Source organism: Emys orbicularis, chromosome 14, assembly GCF_028017835.1.
Source record: "Emys orbicularis isolate rEmyOrb1 chromosome 14, rEmyOrb1.hap1, whole genome shotgun sequence".
NCBI lineage: Eukaryota > Metazoa > Chordata > Testudines > Emydidae > Emys > Emys orbicularis.
The window spans coordinates 6282828-6304703 of record NC_088696.1 but is presented as its reverse complement, the minus strand read 5'-3'; the positions used below and the strand labels follow the sequence as shown (position 1 = coordinate 6304703).

General features: G+C 44.5%; 1 protein-coding gene across 1 annotated transcript in view; it reads right to left on the bottom strand.

Moving 5' to 3' along the window:
• Positions 1-21876, bottom strand: part of ZCCHC14 (zinc finger CCHC-type containing 14) — an 81047-nt gene that overhangs the window by 15158 nt on the left and 44013 nt on the right. Inside the window, exons 3-5 of the mRNA XM_065416886.1 lie at positions 6759-6832; positions 1288-1359; positions 980-1089 (exon numbers count right to left, since the gene is read on the bottom strand). Of these exons, the coding sequence (XP_065272958.1) occupies positions 980-1089; positions 1288-1359; positions 6759-6832 (256 nt within the window). The remainder of the gene's footprint in view (positions 1-979; positions 1090-1287; positions 1360-6758; positions 6833-21876) is intronic.

The window sequence follows — 21876 nt, the reverse complement described above, 5'->3', positions numbered from 1 at the left end:
ATAAACCAACCAAACCAAGTGCTTGCTGACATCATTTTGCTTGATGGTTGGTCCACAATGGCCAAGTGAGTCATGTGGGAAGAGCCTTTTAAAAACCATATATTAAGAGGATTTATGTGCCGCTGGAGGGGGGTGTGAGGACAAATCATAAAGAGACTTAGAAAATAGTTTAGCTCTACAGACACACAAGTCAACTATTTTACATGAGCATAGATGCTTATTCTACTTTAAAGTAATAGTAACATCACAACAACTTGATTCCCATTAACTGTGAGGAACAGCATAATGCGCTGTGAAAGTATTTAAAAAGACATCCTCACGTAAATGAGGACTATTACCCAGAAAACAATTTTCTTGTATTTTTCTACTAGTTCTGGCTATGTTTCTCCATTAAGGGCCCAGACCAATTTTACAGATCTTACTCAGGCAAAACTCCCATTTGCAAGATAAGATCTTGAGTGAATATCACAAAAGGCTGTATAACTAAAACACAATCTTCAAAAATGCTGACAATTTCATCTTTTTTTCCTGCTACTTCTTACAAGTGATTAACCCAAGTGTGGCCTCTCTCTAAATTCCATATTGAACAAGCTTAAAACTTCACTCTTAACTTGCTTTGTACTGGAAATTATCTAAACGTGATCACTTTTTCAAGGAACTTTTTCCACCTTAAGGCTGTAATCCATTATTTGCTTCTACCAAGGAGTCCCATGATTTTTACTTCTTCGGAAAGTGTAACATAGTGCAATGTTACCACGTCGATTTCTACACATAGGGTCCAAGTTTGTCAAAATTCTTGTACATTGAAATTAATGGAATTACAAGCAACTATGTTTGTAGGATTAGGCTCAAAGTTCTTGAAAGTAGTTTAAAATGTAGACAAGATGTTTCTATGTCCTGATTCTCTCTCTCGCTCTCTCCCCCCCCCCTTTGGACAAGGAAGCCAAGCGTCAAGTAAAAAATGCTTTCAGAAGCATACCTAACATCTGATTCCAGGTCCACGTGGTTCCTTTCTAGGTAAAACGAATCTGGACCAGCTAGGCAAGGAATGAATTTCTCCAAGTTTTCTTCTGGGTACAGCTGAGATAGCTAAAGGAAGAGGATATTATAAATTGGAAAAAACAGGTGAAAAGAAGGCTTGTTACTTGTCATTTGAGGACCCTGAAATAGTTCATGAGTTACACATTTATGGAGTTCAATCTATCCATGTTATCTTAGGGAGCTTCTAAAATATAACTGAATAAAATCACATATAAAGACAAAGTAAAGTATTTTAGAGTCCTTTACCTTTGAAATAAATTCAGTCACTTCAGTAGAAGATTTGGTTACCAACGTCACTGAAGAATCAGACCACAAGACCTTAAGAAATGAAAAGTGTTTGGTTTAGTAACTAAGCACACAACTCTATGGTTAGCTCTAACAGCCTGGACTCAATAAACATCAATGTTTATTTCACCCATTATGTGGATAAAGGCTTGGACCATCTGTATGTTTGGCATAAACACGATAAAAAATTTTGTTCAAACCCAGTTACAGTCCCTCGGCTCACTATTTTTATTTTGAAGATGGCTGCCTACCCTTCTCGCAGTATTTGACTCCTGCTAACTGCCATTATAGCTAAAACTATTCAGAGTTCTTAAATGTACTTTACATTTTATAGAGCCTTGCCAACTATAGCAAATGTTAACACCAAATGGGAGAAACACTGATTGGAGAAACATTTTCCTCCCATTGTTAACTGAAACAGCTGGTTTGTAGAATCTGAACAACACACCGCAGCATGTTACAATGCTCATTTGCAATCAATCAATTCCATATGTAATGCAAAGTTGAGGCTCTGAGGAAAACATCCCATACAAAATAGCAGAGGCTTAACACTGATACCTGCAGTTATTGTTCTATCTACACACTTTAGACAGCACCTTGTGTATGTTCTAGAAAAGCGAAGAGATTAGCTTCTCTTCCTATCTGCTTTTCTATAAACAAGTCCCTACAACTTTTTTTTTTACCAATATTACATTCATTGGTTCGTGGCTGACTGGTTTAACTGAGCCAAAAGTAAGAATATCTTCGCAGAAAGAATATCAGAAAAGTTTGGCTAGTATTGCTGATCCTAAAGATCCTTAGACTGAAAATACCTGAGGTCAAGTGTTTGGAATGCATCTGAATCTTCAACAGTAATGTATGGAAAAGCCTGTCTTTATGTTTTTAAAAAAGCAGGAAGCGATTTTTCCACAACACTAGTTTCAATGACAACTGAAAACATACAAGGTTTCTCCAGCCATCAGGATTCTTCCAAAACACTAGTGAGTGGAGAGTAAAATACATTACATAATTGAGGAATTTCCTCTTCCTACAGTTGCTACATCAAACCCAAGAAAGAAAACCCAAGGAATTTCTACTTCTACAAAATGTCTCTCCCCCCCCCAACCATCTCATGCTACATTACCAATTTTCTTTCAGGGTTCATGAGCAGTTTCACAAAACATGAAAGGAGATATATCCCCCCCCCAGTTTTGTAATAACAATAATTGACATCTGGCAGACTGTTTTATGTTTTGATAACATGTTATAGTTCTCAGCATTTACAAAACAATTAGATGCATTTCCAAATCAATGACAAGTAATTCTCATCACACCAAATTGCTTAGTCAGCTTTGCTTCTTTTCCCCATTGCATCCAAGTAGCATATTTGAGCAGTTTTTAACCCCGAGAACCGCAATTTATTGGTTTAGCTAAACTGTACCCTGTTCTTTCAGACAGTTATAGAGCATCAACTTGAAATGATAGTTTCATTTGGAAATTTTGTACCTACTATTATTACAAGTAAGATCTGAATTACTATCACTGAAATTGCAGGGGGAAAACGGTTTATGTTTTATTGTTTGTTTATGTTGTGTATTTGACAACACTGTGTGTGTAGTCAGTATCACAATTTTGCTGATAGTCTAGCATGGCATCAGACACACGCACTTTCCCCCAGACTCTCCAAGAAAGTTTTTGCAGTTTTAGATTTGCAGCTGTTGTTACTGGTAGTAGCTAGGGTTACCATATTTAAAAAATAAAAAAGGAGGACACTCCACGGGGCCCTGGCCCCGCCCCTTTCCCACCCCCGGCCCCGCACCAACTCCGCCCCTTCCCCAAAGTCCCCGCCCTAACTCCGCCCCCTCCCCTGAGCGCCCCGCATTCCCCCTCCTCCCTCCCAGCCACGCGAAAAGGGCTGCCCGAGCGCTACCGGCTTCACGGTTTGCCGGGCAGCCCCCAGACCCTGCGCCCCCGGCCGGCGCTTCCCCAGCGCAGCTGGAGCCCGGGAGGGGAAGTGCCTGGCCGGGGGCGCAGGGTCCAGAGGCATGGGGGCTGCCCGAAGCCGGTAGCGCTCGGCCAGCTCGGCTCTTACAGAGCCGAGGAGTCAGGGAGCACAGCAGCCCCTGGCGTCCGCTCTAAGGTAAGCCAGGGAGTATTTTTCCCGGACATCTTAGGCTTTTTGGAAATTCCCCCCGGACGGGGGTTTGATTACCAAAAAGCCGGACATGTCCGGGAAAAACTGGACGTATGGTAACCCTAGTAGTAGCAGCAGACACAGAGGAATGGGATGGTGAGGAGTGGTGGGCCCAAGCATGTGTGTTGGCGTTTTGGGGCCTATCCTAAATACATTTCTCTCTCTCTCTCTCTCTCTCTCTCTCTCTCTCTCTCACACACACACACACAAAATTAAGGAATTTTAAAAATTCAGGATATTGTTTAAAGGATACTCTATCAAAAAGATCAAGTTGGTAGTGTCACTTTGAAAAGCCAAGTTTTATTTTAAAACCTCATGTAATATCAATTAGCATCGTCCAAAATATCTCTGAGTTTATGGCCTTATTCTGAGTGGATAAGTGCCACAAACCAAGCCCAGTTTCCAGTGCTTGAGACGAGGAGTGCCAAAATGCTTCTCTCTCATCCAATAGGACTGATGTGTGTTCTTGAATTCTTAATACAACACTCAGGATATTTCTCTGATTATAGGAATGAGGTCACAAATCTAAAAAGGCAGTAAGGAAAAAAAATAAACAGAGGAAGAAAAATACTCAAGAAAACAGGCTGCTGAATTTCAATTAAATGAGAGTATGGCAAAAAAAACCCTGACATGGATGTTAAATCTATCACATAAAGAAAGCAGCATGATCAGCTTGTGTCAGACACTGACACTGGCAGTATTACCTTCTGAACCACCAAGCAATGGAAGATGTCTCTATATTGCTCAATACCATAAGGGTCTGCATTTACATCAGAATTTACTTTTTTTTAAAGCCCTTGTCAAGTACACAATTGTCCAAACTTGGCTTACATGCCAACATGTAGATGTGCAATTCTGGAAGGCTTCATTTGCTGAATCCTATGGAGCAAATATAACCTTCCTGTTCCACAGAAACTCCCAGAAGGGCCATAGAAAGATTGGACACTACTACCGACACTTCCTGAGTTCATCTTGGTTTCAAACCGCACATTCCACAATGGAGTTTCATCACCTATGTTCTTTCTAGGAGGGTTGTCTGAGGTGGGGTCTAACACTGAGCTTTTTCTTAAAATGTCTCACTAGTGCACTACCATCACTGCAGCTCCCCCAGTGCGAGATTTAAGGCAGATAAATGATGTGGTCTATCCCTGTTCAGAGAGGGCAGGTCTAGAAGGCATAGCGATAAAAATTCAAGAAACCATTAACACCATATCTATATTGTTGCTAGGACCAGTGGTAGTGCAGTGGTGAAATATTTTATTTTTCAGTGGAGATAAGGCCTTATTGTCATTAAAACACAGCACAAATAACCATAAAGTAAAAGTTTAACTTTAATGCAGTCTCTGTTGTTTGCAAAGGAAAACAGATTGCATTTTGGTGACTAAACCATACAGAAAACTGAAGTTAAGTATTTACCACAGATTTAAGGAACAACATTCTTGTAATTAGCATACAGGACTGGGAATCAAGAGAGATGGATTTATTCCTGGCTCTGTCACAGATGCCCTATGTGACTCTGGGCAAGTCACTTATCTGTGTCTTAGTTTCCTCACCTGTAAAATAGGGATAATACCTGTCTCTCAAGGGTATTCTGAGGCTAAATTAACTAACGCCAGATTCTTCAATCTGCTAAAGGCACTTTTTGTACAACATGAACAACGTAAAGTGGCCTTAAACTAGCCAGAGAATTCCCCATGTTCAAGGAAACTTTACATGAGTGGAGAGAGAGCTGCATACGCCGCTTCACTGCCTCCTGCAAAAGCCTTCCCACAATCTGCAATGTAAGCCAATGGGTCACAGCAGAATGAAGTCTGCCACACCCACTCTGCCATTGGCTGTGCAGCTTTGAACGAGGCAGCTGCAAACGACTCCGTGTGACTTTGGTTGATAAAGAGAGATGAGGAGAGCGATTTTGAACAGGCAATGTTACCTAAACTTATGGCATTGTTTTTCCCAGTAAGGAGCTAGATCATGAACATCGACAAAACAATAGAACCACCTACCCCTAAATCAAATTCTGCTTTTGGGGTGTCATACCCGAGGTTTCTCAGGCATACCAGAATTAAGACAAAAATAAATTAAATCTAGACATTCACAGATTCATAGACTTTAAGGCCAGAAGGAACCAAAAGATCATCTTGTCTGACCCCCTGTCGGTGCTCAAGTCATGCTGGAATGCTCTGGAATGGCATTCCAGTATTTCTGACTCAGTTTCCCGCTCTGGAATGAGAGATGGCAGCTCAGTAACCTGCCCAGGTTACTGAGATGCCATCTCTCTTTCCGGAACAGGCCTGAAGCAGAAGGGGTGGAGGTGGCAGTGTAGGGAGATGGTGGCTTTTCCTCCTCCACTTCTGCTTCTGGACCGTTCTGGAATGTTCCAGCACTTCTTTTATATTTTTAAGGACTTGAGCACTCTTCCTGTAAATCACAGGACATCATATTTTACTCAGTTACTCCTATATTGAGCCCAAAAACTTGTGTTAGACTAAAGCATTACTTGTATTTGGCTAAAGTATATCTTTCGGAAAGGCTTCCTGTCTTTGTCTGAAGACATCAAGAGAGGGAGAATCCACCACTTCCCTTGGTGGTTTTGTTCCAGTGGGTAATTATCCTCAATGTTAAAAATTTGTGCCTAATTTCTAATTTGAATATGCCCAGCTTCAGCTTCCAGCTGTTGGTTCTTGTTATGCCCTTCTGGGTAGATTACAGAGCCCTTTAGTACCTGGTATTTTCTCCCTGTGACGGTATTTATACACTAATCAAGTCACCTCAGTCTTCTTTTTTAACAAGTTAAACAGTTTGAGTAAGTCTCGCACTGTAAGGCATTTTCTCCAGCCCTCAAATAACTTTTGTAACTCTCTTCTGTGCTCTCTCCAATTTTTCAACATCCCTTTAAAAAATGTGGACAGCAGAATTGTACACAATATTCCAGTATCAGTCTCACTAATGCCATATACAAAGGTAAAAATCACCTCTACTCTCACTCACTACTTTCCTGTTTATACATCCAATGATTGCGTTAGCCCTTTTGGCCACAGCATCACACTGGGAGTTCATGTTTTATAGCTTAGTACCGATCCCTGTGGAACCCCACTAGAAACACTCCCATTCAATGATGATTCCCCACCGATGACTATTTTTTGAGATCTGTCTGTTCGGCCTGAATGTTCCTTAACTGTTCCAAACTTTCACATTCATGTTTTAAGTATTTTCTTCTTTTCTCTCACCCCATTAGAAAAAAAAAATCCTCAAAACTTACCTCAAAGGAATATTCAACATTTCTTTCATTCTTCTTGTGTGCCAATCCCTTTACTTCCACTTTTTCAACACTCACTATTAAAAGTAAAGAAATGAGAAGAATAAGAAGGAAGTCCCCAAACACCGAGAAAACTAGTTATTCTTATCTAGCACCAAAATTTGTTTTGAGAGTGAAGCATGGCAGTATTACAGGTATATACAAAAATAAATTTGCCTCATTCAGTGCACAGGAGGAATGGCGATCATTGAATGGGTAGCTGTTTAATATTTCTTTCAATTTTCATCATTCAACGTGAATCCACATGACTTAGTTACTGCACACCATCCAAACCCTGCACTGAACACAGAATTCTTTATTTGCTCATGGTCTTTCTACGGCACTTAAAACCACAGTAACAGAGTTCTTCACAAACACTAATGAGTTTATCTTCACAACATCCGTGTGAGGAAGGGAGATATCATCATCCCCATTTTGCAGATGGAAAACTGAGGCACAGAGAGATTAAGGAGAAAATTGTCAAACATGTCCACTAATATTAGGTGCCTGACTTTTTTCAGAGTGGTTAGCATTTTTATAGTACTTGATATGTTCCAAGCACAGCTCCCATTTGATTTCAGTTACAGTGGGAACACTTCAGCCTGAACAGTTAAAGTTTGAAAAAGATTTAAGCAATTGAAAAGAGAATCTAGTAGTGGAAGATGTTAGGCAACTTTACTGGCATTGCTGCCACCATCCCCTATGATACATTACCACAAAAGACAATCCTGCACTTCAGATTTTTGCTACATTATCTCCATGGAAACCTTACTTGCCTCATCAGCTGCACACACAAAAACTAGTTCAACTGCGTATGTACTCACTTTTCATCCATCTTCTATCACCTTCCAAAATTTCTATCAACAATTTCCACTGCCTTTTGACTAAACATATAAAAAGACAGGGAATTTTTCATTAAAAGGATATTTAGAATGTGTTAGGGATCCTATAGCAATTAAACTGTGAAAAAAACATCCTCCTTGGAATTTTCAGTCCAAACAGTGGGTGCTGCAGGTGACAGGATGCAAACAAACAAACAAAATCCACCTACCAAAACCCCAGCACCTTGCTTCTGGTGAACAGAGTTTAACAAGGCTCCTGTATACTTATTCAAAATTATTTATACACTGCATCACTAGTAAGCCTGGCAGTATATTTACTGTGTAAATCTATTTTATATAATACACAGGACACAACAATTAGAGTACAAAACATTTAACAGTAAAATTGCATCTGACTACATTACAGAAGCTTAACACTTTAATATTCTCTCCCTGTATTGCTTCAAGCAGTACTATTTTATCACTTACTTGCAGCTTGTTTTCTTGCTAGCTGCAACAATCATGACCCCCCCCTTGAAGTCTTTACTTTGGCTGATTAAAGACTTTTTGCTGGGTCCTGTTGGTTTTTGAAGACCGTAACAGTTTAGATCGGGGTGGACAAACTACGGCCCGCGGGCCGGATCCGGCAGGCGAGCTGTTTAAAGCCAGCCCGCGAGCTCCCGCTGAGGAGCGGGGTCTGGGGCTTGCCCCGCTCCGGTGTACCAGCCAGGGAACAGGGTCAGGGGCCGCACCATGCGGCTCCCGGAAGCCGCGGCATGGCCCCTCTCCGGCTCCTACACGCGCCAATGGCCCCCTCCGGCACTTCAATGGGAGCTGCAGGGGTGGTGCCTGCGGATGGGGCAGCGTGCAGAGCCGCCTACCGGCGCCTCTGCATAGGAGCCAGAGAAGGGACATGCCGCTGCTTCCAGGAGCTGCTTGAGGTAAGCGCCGCTGGTAGCCTGCACCCCTGAGCCTCTCCCCATGCCCCAACCCCCTGCCCCAGCCCTGATCCCCCTCCCACCCTCTGAACCCCTCGGTCCCAGACCAGAGCACCCTCCTACACCCCAAACTCCGCATCCCCAGCCCCACCCCAAAGCCCGCACCCTCCAGCCGGAGCCCTCACCACCACCACCCCCGCACCCCACTTCCCCACCCCAGCCCGGAGCCCCCTCCTGCATCCTGAACTCCTCATTTCTGGCCCCACCCCCAGAGCCCGCACCCCTAACCAGAGCCCTCACCCCCTCCCGTACCCCAACCCCAATTTTGTGAGCATTCATGGCCCGCCATACAATTTCTATTCCCAGATGTGGCCCTCGGGCCAAAAAGTTTGTCAACCCCTGATTTAGATCCTGGCTATTTTAGAAACTTCCTCCTTCTGCAACCTTGTCCTTACTCATCTTTAGTCATATGCTTTTTAGGAATCCCAAAATTGTTTCATAGGTCAGCTGACGATCATGCCTTTGTGATAACAGTTTAAGTTGTTGTACTGCCCCACCACTCCATCTCAACCATTCTTTCTCCACTTAATCCCCCTCCCTGACCGCCAAACAAAAAACAAATACCTGCCATGCATTTTCAATGTGGCTACTGTTTGCCCCATATTTATTACTTACTGCCTTTTCCTATCCTAGAGCCCATCTTAATTTAAAGTTTTCAGAGACTTTCCCCTGCCCTTTTTGAAACCATAATTTAATGATTTTTATTGTATTTTATCACTGTGTTACACCCTCAACACCTTAGTTTGGAGGTGGAAGATGTGGCACGTTAAGAATAAGTAATCTCCCAAAGGGTTTTGAAAGGATGGCTGTACATTGCTTTGAAGATATACAAATGCTTTAAAATGGGTAAGATGTTTTTCTCTCCATATATATACTAAAAGGAGTTCAATTCACCCTAAAGCATAGAATTGCTGTAGATTGAACATGGACTGGAATAAATGCACTTAGAGATTTATCATGACTGGCAAGCAACTTTAGAGACATTAACACTAACTGGAGTGGATCATAGACATTAACTGAGTGGATCATCATTTGCTGGAACTGCATAAAGGTAAAGTAGGAACAAACTTTTTGAAGGACTGGTATAAATTTCTGCAATATACACATCTTCACAGATTGACAGAGGGAAGAGAAGCCATTTAGATTTGGCAACTGTTACTCAGTTGTCTTCAAATCTTCAACCAAGTGTTACTGTATTGGCTTTGTTCTGCATTCCTTGCAGTTTTTATAGTATTCAGATAACATCTCTAGAGTTATCAGCAAATGCTAGAGTAATTCAAGCAAGACAGGACTGTACATGGCTGTAAAATAAAATAGTTGTGTACATTTTACTAGTTGGGTTATTGACACAGTTTTTGAATATGAACTTATGTATGTGTATTTCCATGAATTCTCTTCACCTAAACCAGCTAAAATGTTAAAACTACAACTTGCGCTGCTTATACTAGGATTATAAAATGCTATCGTATGTAGAAAAAAATTCCTAATGTGGATAGCATAACTCATTTTCCCACTTTAGATAAGCCATAATCAGCTACTGCTAAAGGATCTTAATTTGTTATGGGAAAAAAGAACTAAATCTAATAGAACAATATAAATAGCATAGTATCCAATCCTGTTCCCACTAATGAAATCAGTGGAGGAACTCATGCAGCAGGATCAGGACTCTCCGGGTTCTCAGCAGAACCTTTTCCTGAGATATAGTCATTTTAATTTCACAACTGCTTTAGAGAAAAACATTGCACAGCAACAAAATATATATTTATTTTAAGGTAACACTACATAACAGGGAACAAGCCTGAAAAAACACAAAAGCCTGCACAGTGGGAAACCTATCCTAGCCAATACCAACTAACACCTGCATAACATACAATGAGGAGGCTACATGCAAAGCTAGGTGTGTTGGTTAAATACATCAGTTATATCATTTATCCACTGTTCTGAGTCAATTAAATGCACTGCACTGAATACATCCCTAGCAACCATCCCAATTAAAAAGGTGTGCCATTTATCAGGCAGGTGATTAAGTGGATTCTACTATATTGGCAGCTTCGTAGGATTCTGTAAGATTCAATCTATTGTAGAGCATTCAATACAGTTCAGGGCACAGAAGTTATGTTCCTATACTGCATCCATATTAACATTCTAGTAATCTTCTCCCATCTAGTTAATGTTATTAAAAATGTCACAGGTCTAAACAAAAAAGTCCAGAACTCTTGTGACAGTCACCCATTCATGTATCTGTATCTCTGGACCTCCCATCACCAGTACATGTGGATATTACTTATCTTAAAGCTCTGGATTGCTTAATAATCTTTCATAATTTGCTGTGAAGACTAACTACTTGGAGCAACCTATCAAGCACGAAAAAATGGTTACCTACCTCTCGTAATTGTTGTTCTGCGAGATGTGTTGCTTATGTCCATTCCAAATAGGTGTGCGTGTGCCGCATGCACAGTCGTCGGAAGGTTTTTCCCCTAGCGGTACCTGTCAGGTCAGCCATGGAGCCCCCTGGAGTTGCACCTTCATGGCGGTATATATAGGTCCTTGCCAACCTGCTGCCTCTTCAGTTCCTTCTTGCTGGAGTACTCTGACAGAGGGGTAGGCGGGTGGGTTTTGGAATGGAGATGAGCAACACATCTCGAAGAACACCAGTTACGATGTTTTTAATTCTCCAAGTGCTTGCTCATGACGATTCCAAGTAGGTGACTCCCAAGTATTCCCTAGAAGGAGGGGTCAGAGTTCACCGAGTCGCAAACTGCAGCACTGCTCTGCCAAATTCTGCATCATCTCTGGCACAGTGCGAGGTAAACGATCACATCGCTGCCCTGCAGATGTCCTGAATGGGGACCCGTGCCAGGAACGCTGCTGAGGAAGCCTGCGCTCTTGTGGAGTGCGCTGTTAGTGCTGAGGCAGGTATCTTTGCTAGGTCATAGCATGTCCTAATACAGGCTGTGATCCATAAAGAGATCCTTTGGGACAACACTGGGAGCCCCCTCATCCTCTCAGCAATTGCAATGAAGAGCTGTGTTGATTTTCGAAATGGCTTTGTTCGCTCAATGCAAAAAGCTAATGCTCGTCTGACATCCAGGAAGTGAAGCATCCGTTCCCGGTTACTAGCATGCAGCTAGTCCTGATTTACGTGGAACTGAGAAACTACCTTTGGGAGGAAAGACGTGTGTGGCCACAACTGTACTTTGTCCTTATAAAAAACTGTATAAGGGGACTCAGATGTCAAGGCCTTAAACTCAGACACCCTCCTGGCTGAAGTTATAGCCACCAGTAATGCCACTTTCCAGGAAAGGTAGAGGAGAGAGCATGTTTCTAGGGGCTCAAAAAAAGGGCTCATCAGCCTCTAGAGCAGGGGTAGGTTAACTTTTTGGCCTGAGGCCACATCTGGGTGTGGAAATTTTATGGCAGGCTATGAATGCTCACAAAACTGGGGTTGGGGTGCAGGGGGGAGGGGAGAGGTCTCCGGCTGGGGGTGCAAGCTCTGGGCTGGGGCTCAGGATGAAGGATTTGGGGTGCAGGAGGGTGATCTGGGTTGGGATCGAGGAGGTTTGGAGGGCAGGAGGGGGATCAGGGCATGGAGGGGCTCAGTGGTGCAGGCTCCAGGCAGTGCTGCTTACCTCAAGCAGCTCCTGGAAGCAGCAACATGTCCCCCTCCCGGGTTCCAAAGCGGAGGTGCGGCCAGGCGGCTCTGCGCGCTGCCCTGTCGGCAGGTGCCGCCCCTGCAGCTCCCAATGGCCGCAGTTCCCGGCCAATGGGCGCTGCGGGGGTGGCGCTTGGGACAGGGGCATTGCGCAGAACCCCCTGGTTGCCCCTAAACATAGGAACTGGAGGGGGACATGCTGCTGTTTCCGGGAGCCGCGCGGAGCCACGACATGCGCACACGGAGCGGCCCCTGACCCCGCTCCCCGGCTGGAGTGGGGCAAGCCCCAAATCCTGCTCCCCAGCGGGCACTCGAGGGCCAGATTAAATCAGCTGGCAGGCCGGATGTGGCCCGCAAGCCGTAGTTTGCCCACCCCTGCTCTAGAGCACCAGGTTGACATTCCAGGGGGGGACTGGCAGTCTTACTTGAGGGTACAGTCTAGCTAGTCCCTTGAGGAAGCAGCCAACCATGGGGTTAGTGAATACTGACCGGCCAGCAGAAACGGAATGGAAAGCTGAGATGGCGGCCAGGTGTACCTTTATTGACGACACCACCAGGTCTTGCAGTTTCAGGTGCAGTAAATAGTCCAGGATGAAGGGAATTGATGACTGTAACGGCGGAGTATCCTTCTGAAGTGACCAAATCAAGGATCTCTTCCACTTGACCAAATAAGTGGCTCGACTTGGAGGTTTCCTGCTGCCAAGGATAACCTCCCTAACAGAGTCTGAGCATGTAAGCTCCAAAGGGCTTAGACACGGAGTTTCCATGCTGTGAGGTTGAGAGACTCTAGATTGGGATGCTGGAGGTGGCTGTGGTCCTGCGTGATCAAGTCTGGGACCAGGGCAGTGCTATAGGTGTATCCACCAACAGGTCTAGAAGCGTGGTGAACCAGTGTTGACGTGGCCATGCCGGTGCTATCAAGTTCATTGATGCTCCCTCTCTTCGGACTTTCAGCAGGGCCTTGTGCACGAGCAGAAAGGGCGGGAATGTGTACAGCAGGTGCCCCTTCCAAAGGAGGAGAATGGCATCCATGAGCGAACCCGGGCTGAGATTCAGGAAGGAACAAAACTGCTGACACTTCCTGTGGTGCCGTGTTGTGAACAAGTCTGTCTGAGGAAATCTCCACCTTTGGAAGATGTCGATCATGACATCTGGGCAGAGGGACCACTCGTGATTGTGAAAGGACCTGCTTAGATGATTGGCCAATTCATTCTGAGAGCCCGGAAGGTACGATGCCTCCAGAGGCATCAAGTGGGCAATGCAGAAGTCCCACAGCTTGAGGGCTTCCTGGCACAGGGGAGAGGAGTGAGCACCACCCTATCAGTTTATATAGAACATTGCTGTTGTATTGTCTGTCAATACTGATACACATCTGCCCTCCAGATGGGTTTGAAACATCTGGCAAGCAAGGCAAACCACACGTAGCTCCCTGATGTTGATGTGCAGCAAAAGTTCTACTTGGGACCAGAGACCTCAAGTCCTGAGTCTTCCTAGGTGCGCACTCCAACCCATTGCCGACGCATCTGTTACTAGAGACAGCGAGGGTTGGGGCCTGGAGAAGGGCACTGCCGCACACACCACTTGTGGGTTGAACTACCACAGGAGGGCCTCGATAAACGGAGGAGTGAGTGTGACAAACCTGTCTAGGTGGTCTCGGTTCGGCCTGTATACCAAGGCTTGCCAAGCTTGAAGGGGTCGGAGCCGCAGCCGGCGTGCTGTACTACATACATATATGGCCGAGCAGCTTCAGGCAATTTTGCACTGTAGTGGTGGGGTATCGCCTGAGTTCCTCTATGATGGTGCCCATGGCGAGAAAGCATGTTTCCGGAAGGAATGCCCTGGCTTGACTGGAGTCCAGGAGAGCTCCGATGAACTCTATCCTCTGAGTAGGACTTAGGGCTGATTTCGCCACATTCAGTATTAGGCTGACCCTGTCGAACATCGCCCGAACCAGGCTCACGTGGTCCTCCACTTGGGCCCTGGAGCGGCCCTTGATTAGCCAGTCGTCTAGGTACGGGAATATATGCACCTGCTGCTTCTGCAGGAAAGTGGCTACAACTGACATGCACTTGATGAACATCCAAGGGGCCACCGAGAGGCCAAAGGGGAGGCCCAAACCGATAGTGGATACTGTTGACCATGAAGCGGAGGAACTGTCTGTGGGACGGAACTATGGACACGTGAAAGTATGCGTCCTTCAAGTCGAAGGTGGCATACCAGTCCCCCGGATCTAGGGAAGGGATAATGGAAGCCAGGGAGATGATGCGGAACTTCACCTTCTTCATGAATCTGTTGAGGTTTCGCAGGTCTAAAAAGAGGTCTGAGCTCACCCTTGGCCTTCGGGATTAGGAAATACCAAGACTAGAACTCCCTGCCCCTGAACTCCGGAGGGACCTTCTCTACCACCCTGAGTTTAGGAGTGTTTGCACCTCCTGTGTGAGAAGTTGCTCGTGAGAGGAGTCCCTGAAGAGGGATGGGGAAGGTAGATGGGAAGACAGGAGGAAACAGAATTGGAGAGAATATCCCAATTCTACCATGCTCAGACCCACTGGTCTGAGGTGATTTGTGCCCAGGCATGGTAGAATGGGATAGATGATTCATGAAGGGAGGGGAAGTATCTGGACTGGTGAATCGCATTCTCAAAAGTTTGTCTTGGAGGCTGAGGGCTGCCTCGCTGAACCCTGGCCCTTGTTAGAGGAGGGCTCAGAAGGTCTCCATCTATTACTCCTGCCCTGCTTCCTGCTATTGTCCTGTCTGGGGGGGCGTGGGCGAGGGGTAGGCTGTGGGTAGAAGCGAGGGGTAGGCTGTGGCTTAAAATGTTTCGGGGGGGGAGGCATGAAGCCCCAGGGACTTCAGTGTAGCCTGTGAGTCTTTAAAGCTGTGGAGCTTAGAATCTGTTTGCTCCAAGAAAAGCCCTGAGCCGTCCAAAGGCAAGTCTTGAATTGTCTGCTGAACTTTGAGCAGAAGTCCCGATGCCTGAAGCCATGAGCTCCTTCTCATAGCTATGGCTGTTGACATAGTCCGGGTTGCCGAGTCCACAGAATCCAGGGAGGCCAGTAAGGAGATCCTCGCAATGACCTTGCCTTCCTCAAGAATGGCAAGAAACTCCCAACAAGAGTTAGCCAGAAGCAGATCCTTGAATTTGGACAATGTGTTCCATGAGTTAAAGCTATAGTGGCTGAGGACTGCCTGCTGTTGCATCCTCCACCTGACACAAGAACAGGACTCAACGGACCTCCCTGCGAGGTCGGAGTGGATGGTGCCAGCTGAGTCGGAGCAGGGTGTCCTGGCACGGGATGCACCCCACTAGTGCCTCCTTGCTCTGCTGCTCTAGTGGGAGAGCGACCTCTGTCGATCTTCTTGTGTGGCACTGGTGAATGGGACCATTCTCTGGAGCCCAAGTCCTTTCTCTGCACTCTCTTACCTCTCTGCCTCTCTTACTGAGGATGGCGCACTCTGCACCGAAATGCTGGGCTTGGGGTGGACATTGCCTGTGCCGGCTGGGGATGAAGGGGCAATTTTAGCCTAAAGTCCCTTTCCTTCTTAGTCCTTGGGTGGAAGCCTCTGCAGATTTTGCACTTCTCAGCCCTGGTCTACACTACAAGTTTAGGTCGAATTTAGCAGCGTTAGATCGATTTAACCCTGCACCTGTTCACATGACGAAGCCATTTTTGTTGACTTAAAGGGCTCTTAAAATCGATTTCAGTACTCCTCCCCGATGAGGGGATTAGTGCTGAAATCGACCCTGCTGGGTCGAATTTGGGGTAGTGTGGACGCAATTCGACGGTATTGGCCTCCGGGAGCTATCCCAGAGTGCTCCATTGTGACCATTCTGGACAGCACTCTCAACTCAGATGCACTGGCCAGGTAGACAGAAAAAGCCCCGCGAACTTTTGAATTTCATTTCCTGTTTGACCAGCATAGCAAGCTCATCAGCACAGGTGACCATGCAGAGCTCATCAGCACAGGTGACCATGCAGAGCTCATCAGCACAGGTGACCATGGAGTCCCAGAATCACAAAAGAGCTCCAGCATGGACCAAACGAGAGGTACTGCATCTGATCGCTGTATGGGGAGACGAATCCGTGTTATCCGAACTCCGTTCCAAAAGACGAAATGCCAAAATATTTGAAAAAATCTCCAAGGGCATGAAGGACAGAGGTTATAACAGGGACCAGCAGCCGTGCCGCGTGAAGCCTACCAAAGAACCAGAGAGGCAAACGTCTGCTCCGAGTCAGAGCCCCAGACATGCTGCTTCTATGATGAGCTGCATGCCATTCTAGGGGGTGCCCCTACAATTACCCCACCCCTGTGCTTCCCTCCTCCTCCACCCCTCCCGGGATACCTTGGCAGTTATCTCCCCATTTGTGTGACGAATTAATAAAGAATGCATGAATTTGAAACAACAACTGACTTTATTGCCTCTGCAAGCGGAGATCAAAGGGGGGAGGGGAGGGCGGTTGGTTTTACAGGGAAGTAGACTGAACCAAGGGGGCGGGTTTTCATCAAGGAGAAACAAATAGAACTTTCACACCGTAGCCTGGCCAGTCATTAAACTGGTTTTCAAAGCTTCTCTGATGCACAGCGCACCCTGCTGTGCTCTTCTATCCGCCCTGGTGTCTGGCTGCGCGTAATCAGCAGCCAGGCAATTTGCCTCAGCCTCCCACCCCGCCATAAACGTCTCCCCCTTACTCTCACAGATATTGTGGAGCACACAGCAAGCAGTAATAACAATGAGAATATTGGTTTCGCTGAGGTCTAACCGAGTCAGTAAACTGCGCCAGCAAGCTTTTAAACGTCCAAAGGCACATTCTACCACCATTATGCACTTGCTCAGCCTATAGTTGAACTGCTCCTTACTACTGTCCAGGCTTCATGAGCCATGGGAGCAAGGGGTAGGCTGGGGTAGGTGCGACTGCGCGGTGCTGCTGACTGGGAGGGCAGCCTGAGGCAGAAGCCTCCAGCTGGCATGATATTCCAGGCAGGACTGAACCTCCATTAGATGAAACTTAAAGAAGAGAATGACCTGGAGTCACTCTCATTTTTGTCCAGGCGCCCCTGACCGACCTCACCGAGGCCGACCAGGAGCACTCATGTCTGCCCAGGTGCCCCCAACCAACCTAACCAAGGTCGGCCAGGAGCACCCACGGGACGACGACGACAGCTAGCAGTCGTATTGCACCGTCTGCCATCCGCAAGGCAAGGCAAGGGAATGCTGCTGTGTAGCACTGCAGTACCGCGTCTGCCAGCAGCACCCAGGAGACATACGGTGACAGTGAGCTGATCAGGCTCCATGCTTGCTGTGGTATGTCATCTGCACGGGTAACCCAGGAAAAAAGGTGAGAAACTATTTTTTGCCGTTGCTTTCACGGAGGGATGGAGGGGGGGGGACCTGACGACATGTACCCAGAACCACCCGCGACAATGTTTTTGCCCCATCAGGCATTGGGAGCTCAACCCAGAATTCCAGTGGGCGGCGGAGACTGCAGGAACTGTGGGATAGCTACCACAGTGCAATGCTCCGAAAGTCGACGCTAGCCTAGGTACTGTGGATGCACACCGCCGACTTAATACGCTTAGTGGGGACACACACAATCGACTGTATCAAATCGATTTTAAAAAATCGACTTCTATAAAATCAACCTAATTTTGTAGTGTAGACATACCCTCAGTCTAATGGGCTTCCCCCAAACAACTGAAGCAGGAGTCCTGTGGGTCTCCCTTTGGCATAGCGCTTCAGACAGGCCCGCACGGTTTGAATCCCTAAGACTGAGGCATGCCCCGGTTCCTGCAAGGGGGAGAACGTGGTAGTGGTGGGGAACCCCCCAACTAAAACTTATCTTAACAAACTATGAACTAATGAAAACTAACTAATCCTAAATTTAACAATTTACAGATACAACAAGGGAAAGTCCACTAGGGGATCGCTTACCATAGCAAGAGAAGAGAGCTGCTTCAACGACTATCACTGGTGGTAAGAAGGAACTGAAGAGGCAGCTGGTCAGCAGGGACCTATATACACTGACATGAAGATGCTACTCCAGGGGGCTACACAGCCAACCTGACGGGTACCGCTAGAGGAAAAACCTTCCAACAACTGTGCACACAGCACGCGCACACCTACTTGGAATCAACATGAGCAAGCACTCAAAGAAGAAAAAGTTGTACCCCCTTTCTTTGCTGCTTGATAGATTACAACACAGAATCTGTCTCATTTACTCAAAAACCCTAGGAATAGCTATATCATTAAAATTACACTTAAACCTTCATGTGGTACCTTGCCAGAAATCCCCCTCTCCATCATTAGGATCATATTGATATAGCTGTAATACATATTATTGCATAGAATGAAATGAGTAGTGATTTCAACTCAGACTGATACACATATCCAGTCCACAACAGCAAAGACATCACCTGTTTTCACTGGCAATTGGGGCAAAAGAAGTGTTCAGGACCAGACTAGTAGGGTTGTTGAACCACCTCTCAAAAGTTGGCTTGCTGCTTGGGATTAAGGTAATGGTAAAGCAAGGAAGCTTCATTATTGGCACCCAGTGGAATGCTGACCATTCATATGAATCATTACTTGAATAACTTCTTCTCTTCAACATGCCGTGCAAATGGGGGTGGACGGGAAGAAGAAAAGATGGTGTTGTTTAGGAAGAAGCTTCTTTTGGGGGCAGGTCATTCCATAACAGTCTACCATGGGGTTTCTTGTGCCTTCCTTTTAAGGATTTGGTACTAGTCACTGTTAATCACAGGTAACTGGACTAGGTGGACCACTTACCTGATCCAGAATGGCAATTCCAATGTTAAGGTATTTTTAAAAAATTCAAGATTAGCAATCACAGCAATGAAGACTTCAAAAGGATAAACAGTGTAACATATATCAGCATGGGTAACACAGGTAAGCACCAATATTTAAAAAGTAAACTCTGCATATGAAAAATCAAACATCTGACTCCTTTTACAATTAACTTTAAGGGTCTTAACAGAATTTACAATGGCTTGGTTTTCATTTTTTTTTATTTCATAGATGGCTTAAACAGGCTGATGCTTTTTTCAGGACACATTTCCTGAAATCAAAGACCGGTTATAGATGAAGGTCTTTGAGACATTTTTGTATATAGACAAGGTTAACAGAAGAATAACTAGACTGCAAAGAGGAGCATGGAAATCTGACACAGCAAAGCAACAGAGCTGAGCAATCAGGGATTAGACTAAATCACCCTTGCGGTTCCTTCTAACCCTATGATTCTATAGGGTAAAATCACAAAATGAAAAACTCCCCATTTAGAATAAATGCTGTAGAAGCCTTTCAGTGAGAAACAACCATGCACTCAGTGTGCAAGAGTATTTTATAGTACATAGGTAGAGACTATCTGCACATAAGTTCAATTTACATTGTATGTAGAATAGTGGATACACAATTTAAAGTGTAAGATCCACATGGCAGAGACTGTGCTGACTTTAATACAGCACCCAGCACACCATTGGCACTCAATAAATAAAGATGAGAGAAGCTACAAGTCAACTATTAAAAAGGCAAATCTCATAGGTGAAATTCTATGCCCTGTGTTATGCAGGAGGTCAAACTACATGATCATAATAGTCATTTGTGGTCTTAATCTATTAACTTCATTCATGAAGCTTTGTTTCCTTACAGAAACACTGAAGCATTCAAAGAAAAGTACAGCTGATTAAACGTTTGTTTAAAATATGTGCTTGTCTTAAGAAACCAATAAAACACATTCCAAGTCATTGTTTGCTCACAGTTTTTAAACAAATGTATAGTACAGTATCTTACAAAATGAAAAGAGAAGTCATGTAGGAGTACCTTTCTAAAACAAAAGAATCCCTAAAAATGCTGGTAGAATGCCAGGAAAAGAAGAAGTGTGGTAAAAAAAATACTCATTTGTGCATATTATAAATTAACTTCTTTAACTTTTAAAAGTTCTTTTTAAACACCTCCCCCCCCCAATAAAATGCTTTCAATAAAAAAAAAAAAAAGTAGATATTTTCCCTCATTTAAAATAATGTATGGTCTGGATCCTGAGAGTAGTGGAACACGACAACTTCCCTTGAAGTTGGCACTATTTTATGCAGTAGAATTATGAGATCCCAGCAAATACTGTACATGAATGGATCTGATGCTGTGCCAAATTTACAATGCTAAGTTTTGCGATACAGTTACCATCACATTTTATTTCACCTGCTCTCTCCCACTCAGCATACAAAGATTCACATACTGTAAGCCTAGAGGGATCCATAGAGAATTAAAAAAAAAAAAAAAAAAGTTGAAATTTTGTGTATAAATGACAACATGGAAATGGCTGGCCAGGACTATAGAAGGTGGCCAGCATGGCCAGTAAGCTGAAATAGATGGGAATTGAGGGCTCAGCACCTTTCAGAATAGAGCACTCAGAATTTGATAGTAGTTTGCAACAGCGTATTAAATTCAGTAACAAGTGAGATGAGAAACATAGCACAGATTGGAAGCTTAGGAAACTCTACATCGTAACTCCTTTTAACAAATTCTAAATAGTCAATCGTCATCATAGCAAATCCCACAGGGACGTGGCCTCCTTGCAAACCAAGTGTCACCTGGATCGATCCCTGGTGACGTCGTCTGATTGTATATTCAAATTTTTTTTTAACATTGATACTAAATAAACAGAGCTGTGATTATAAACAGAGAGACAATTGGCAACATTGATCTGTCCTTGATATCTCCCCACCGGAACCCTCCTTTTTGAAGAGAGTATCCCAGAGGCCCTACATTTTATAAATGCTCAGCTGAACTTTCAAACTTATGACCCGATGGGTTCTGTATCATTAAATATTAAAAGGATGACAGAGAAACCTTTAGACTTAAACTGTGCTCCATTTAACAAACAGCAAGAAAAACTCCGACTTTTTTGCCACACATTAACTCACTCAGCAACCATTCCTGAGCACTGTCAAAAGCAGGAGCCATCCAATCTGCATTGAAACACTGAGGAGGCAGAATGTGAAGGGTGAGGTATTTAAACAGAGGTGTCCTTTTGTGAGGGTGGGAAGGGGAATGTACACAATTACAGAATCTCTCCTTTTGGGAGAGGAAAGAGAAGGTGAAGAAGAGGAGAAATACACATTGTATCACTTATAAAAGCAGCAAATTTGATAACAGACAATTTTATAAAAAATATTACTGCAAGAATTACATAAATGCTAAATTAAGTTCTAAACTGACAAATTTACAAATGCACATCATTCACAGAAATGGTAGCTAATTATATCAACATTAGAAAAAAAAGAGCATCAGTAAGTAAAGTATACCAAAAGACCCTTTTTACTCTCTCTAAAACTAAGAGATGGTACCCTAACAATGAGTGAGGGAGGATAGATTTACAAGTCAGTGTTTCTTTTTGAAGAATCTCTAAAAGTAGCTAAAAGAGCAAAGCTGACTCCAAAAAGGATGAAATTTAATACACTGTGTATAGCTAAGTGCATGTGTTGATCTGTCACATAAGGATGATCCTTTTTATTGTTATATTAGTGATGAAATGTAAATTATTAAACATCTTGTCACTTAGAAATCACCAGAAAGAGTAGGATGATTTGCTGCCAGAAGA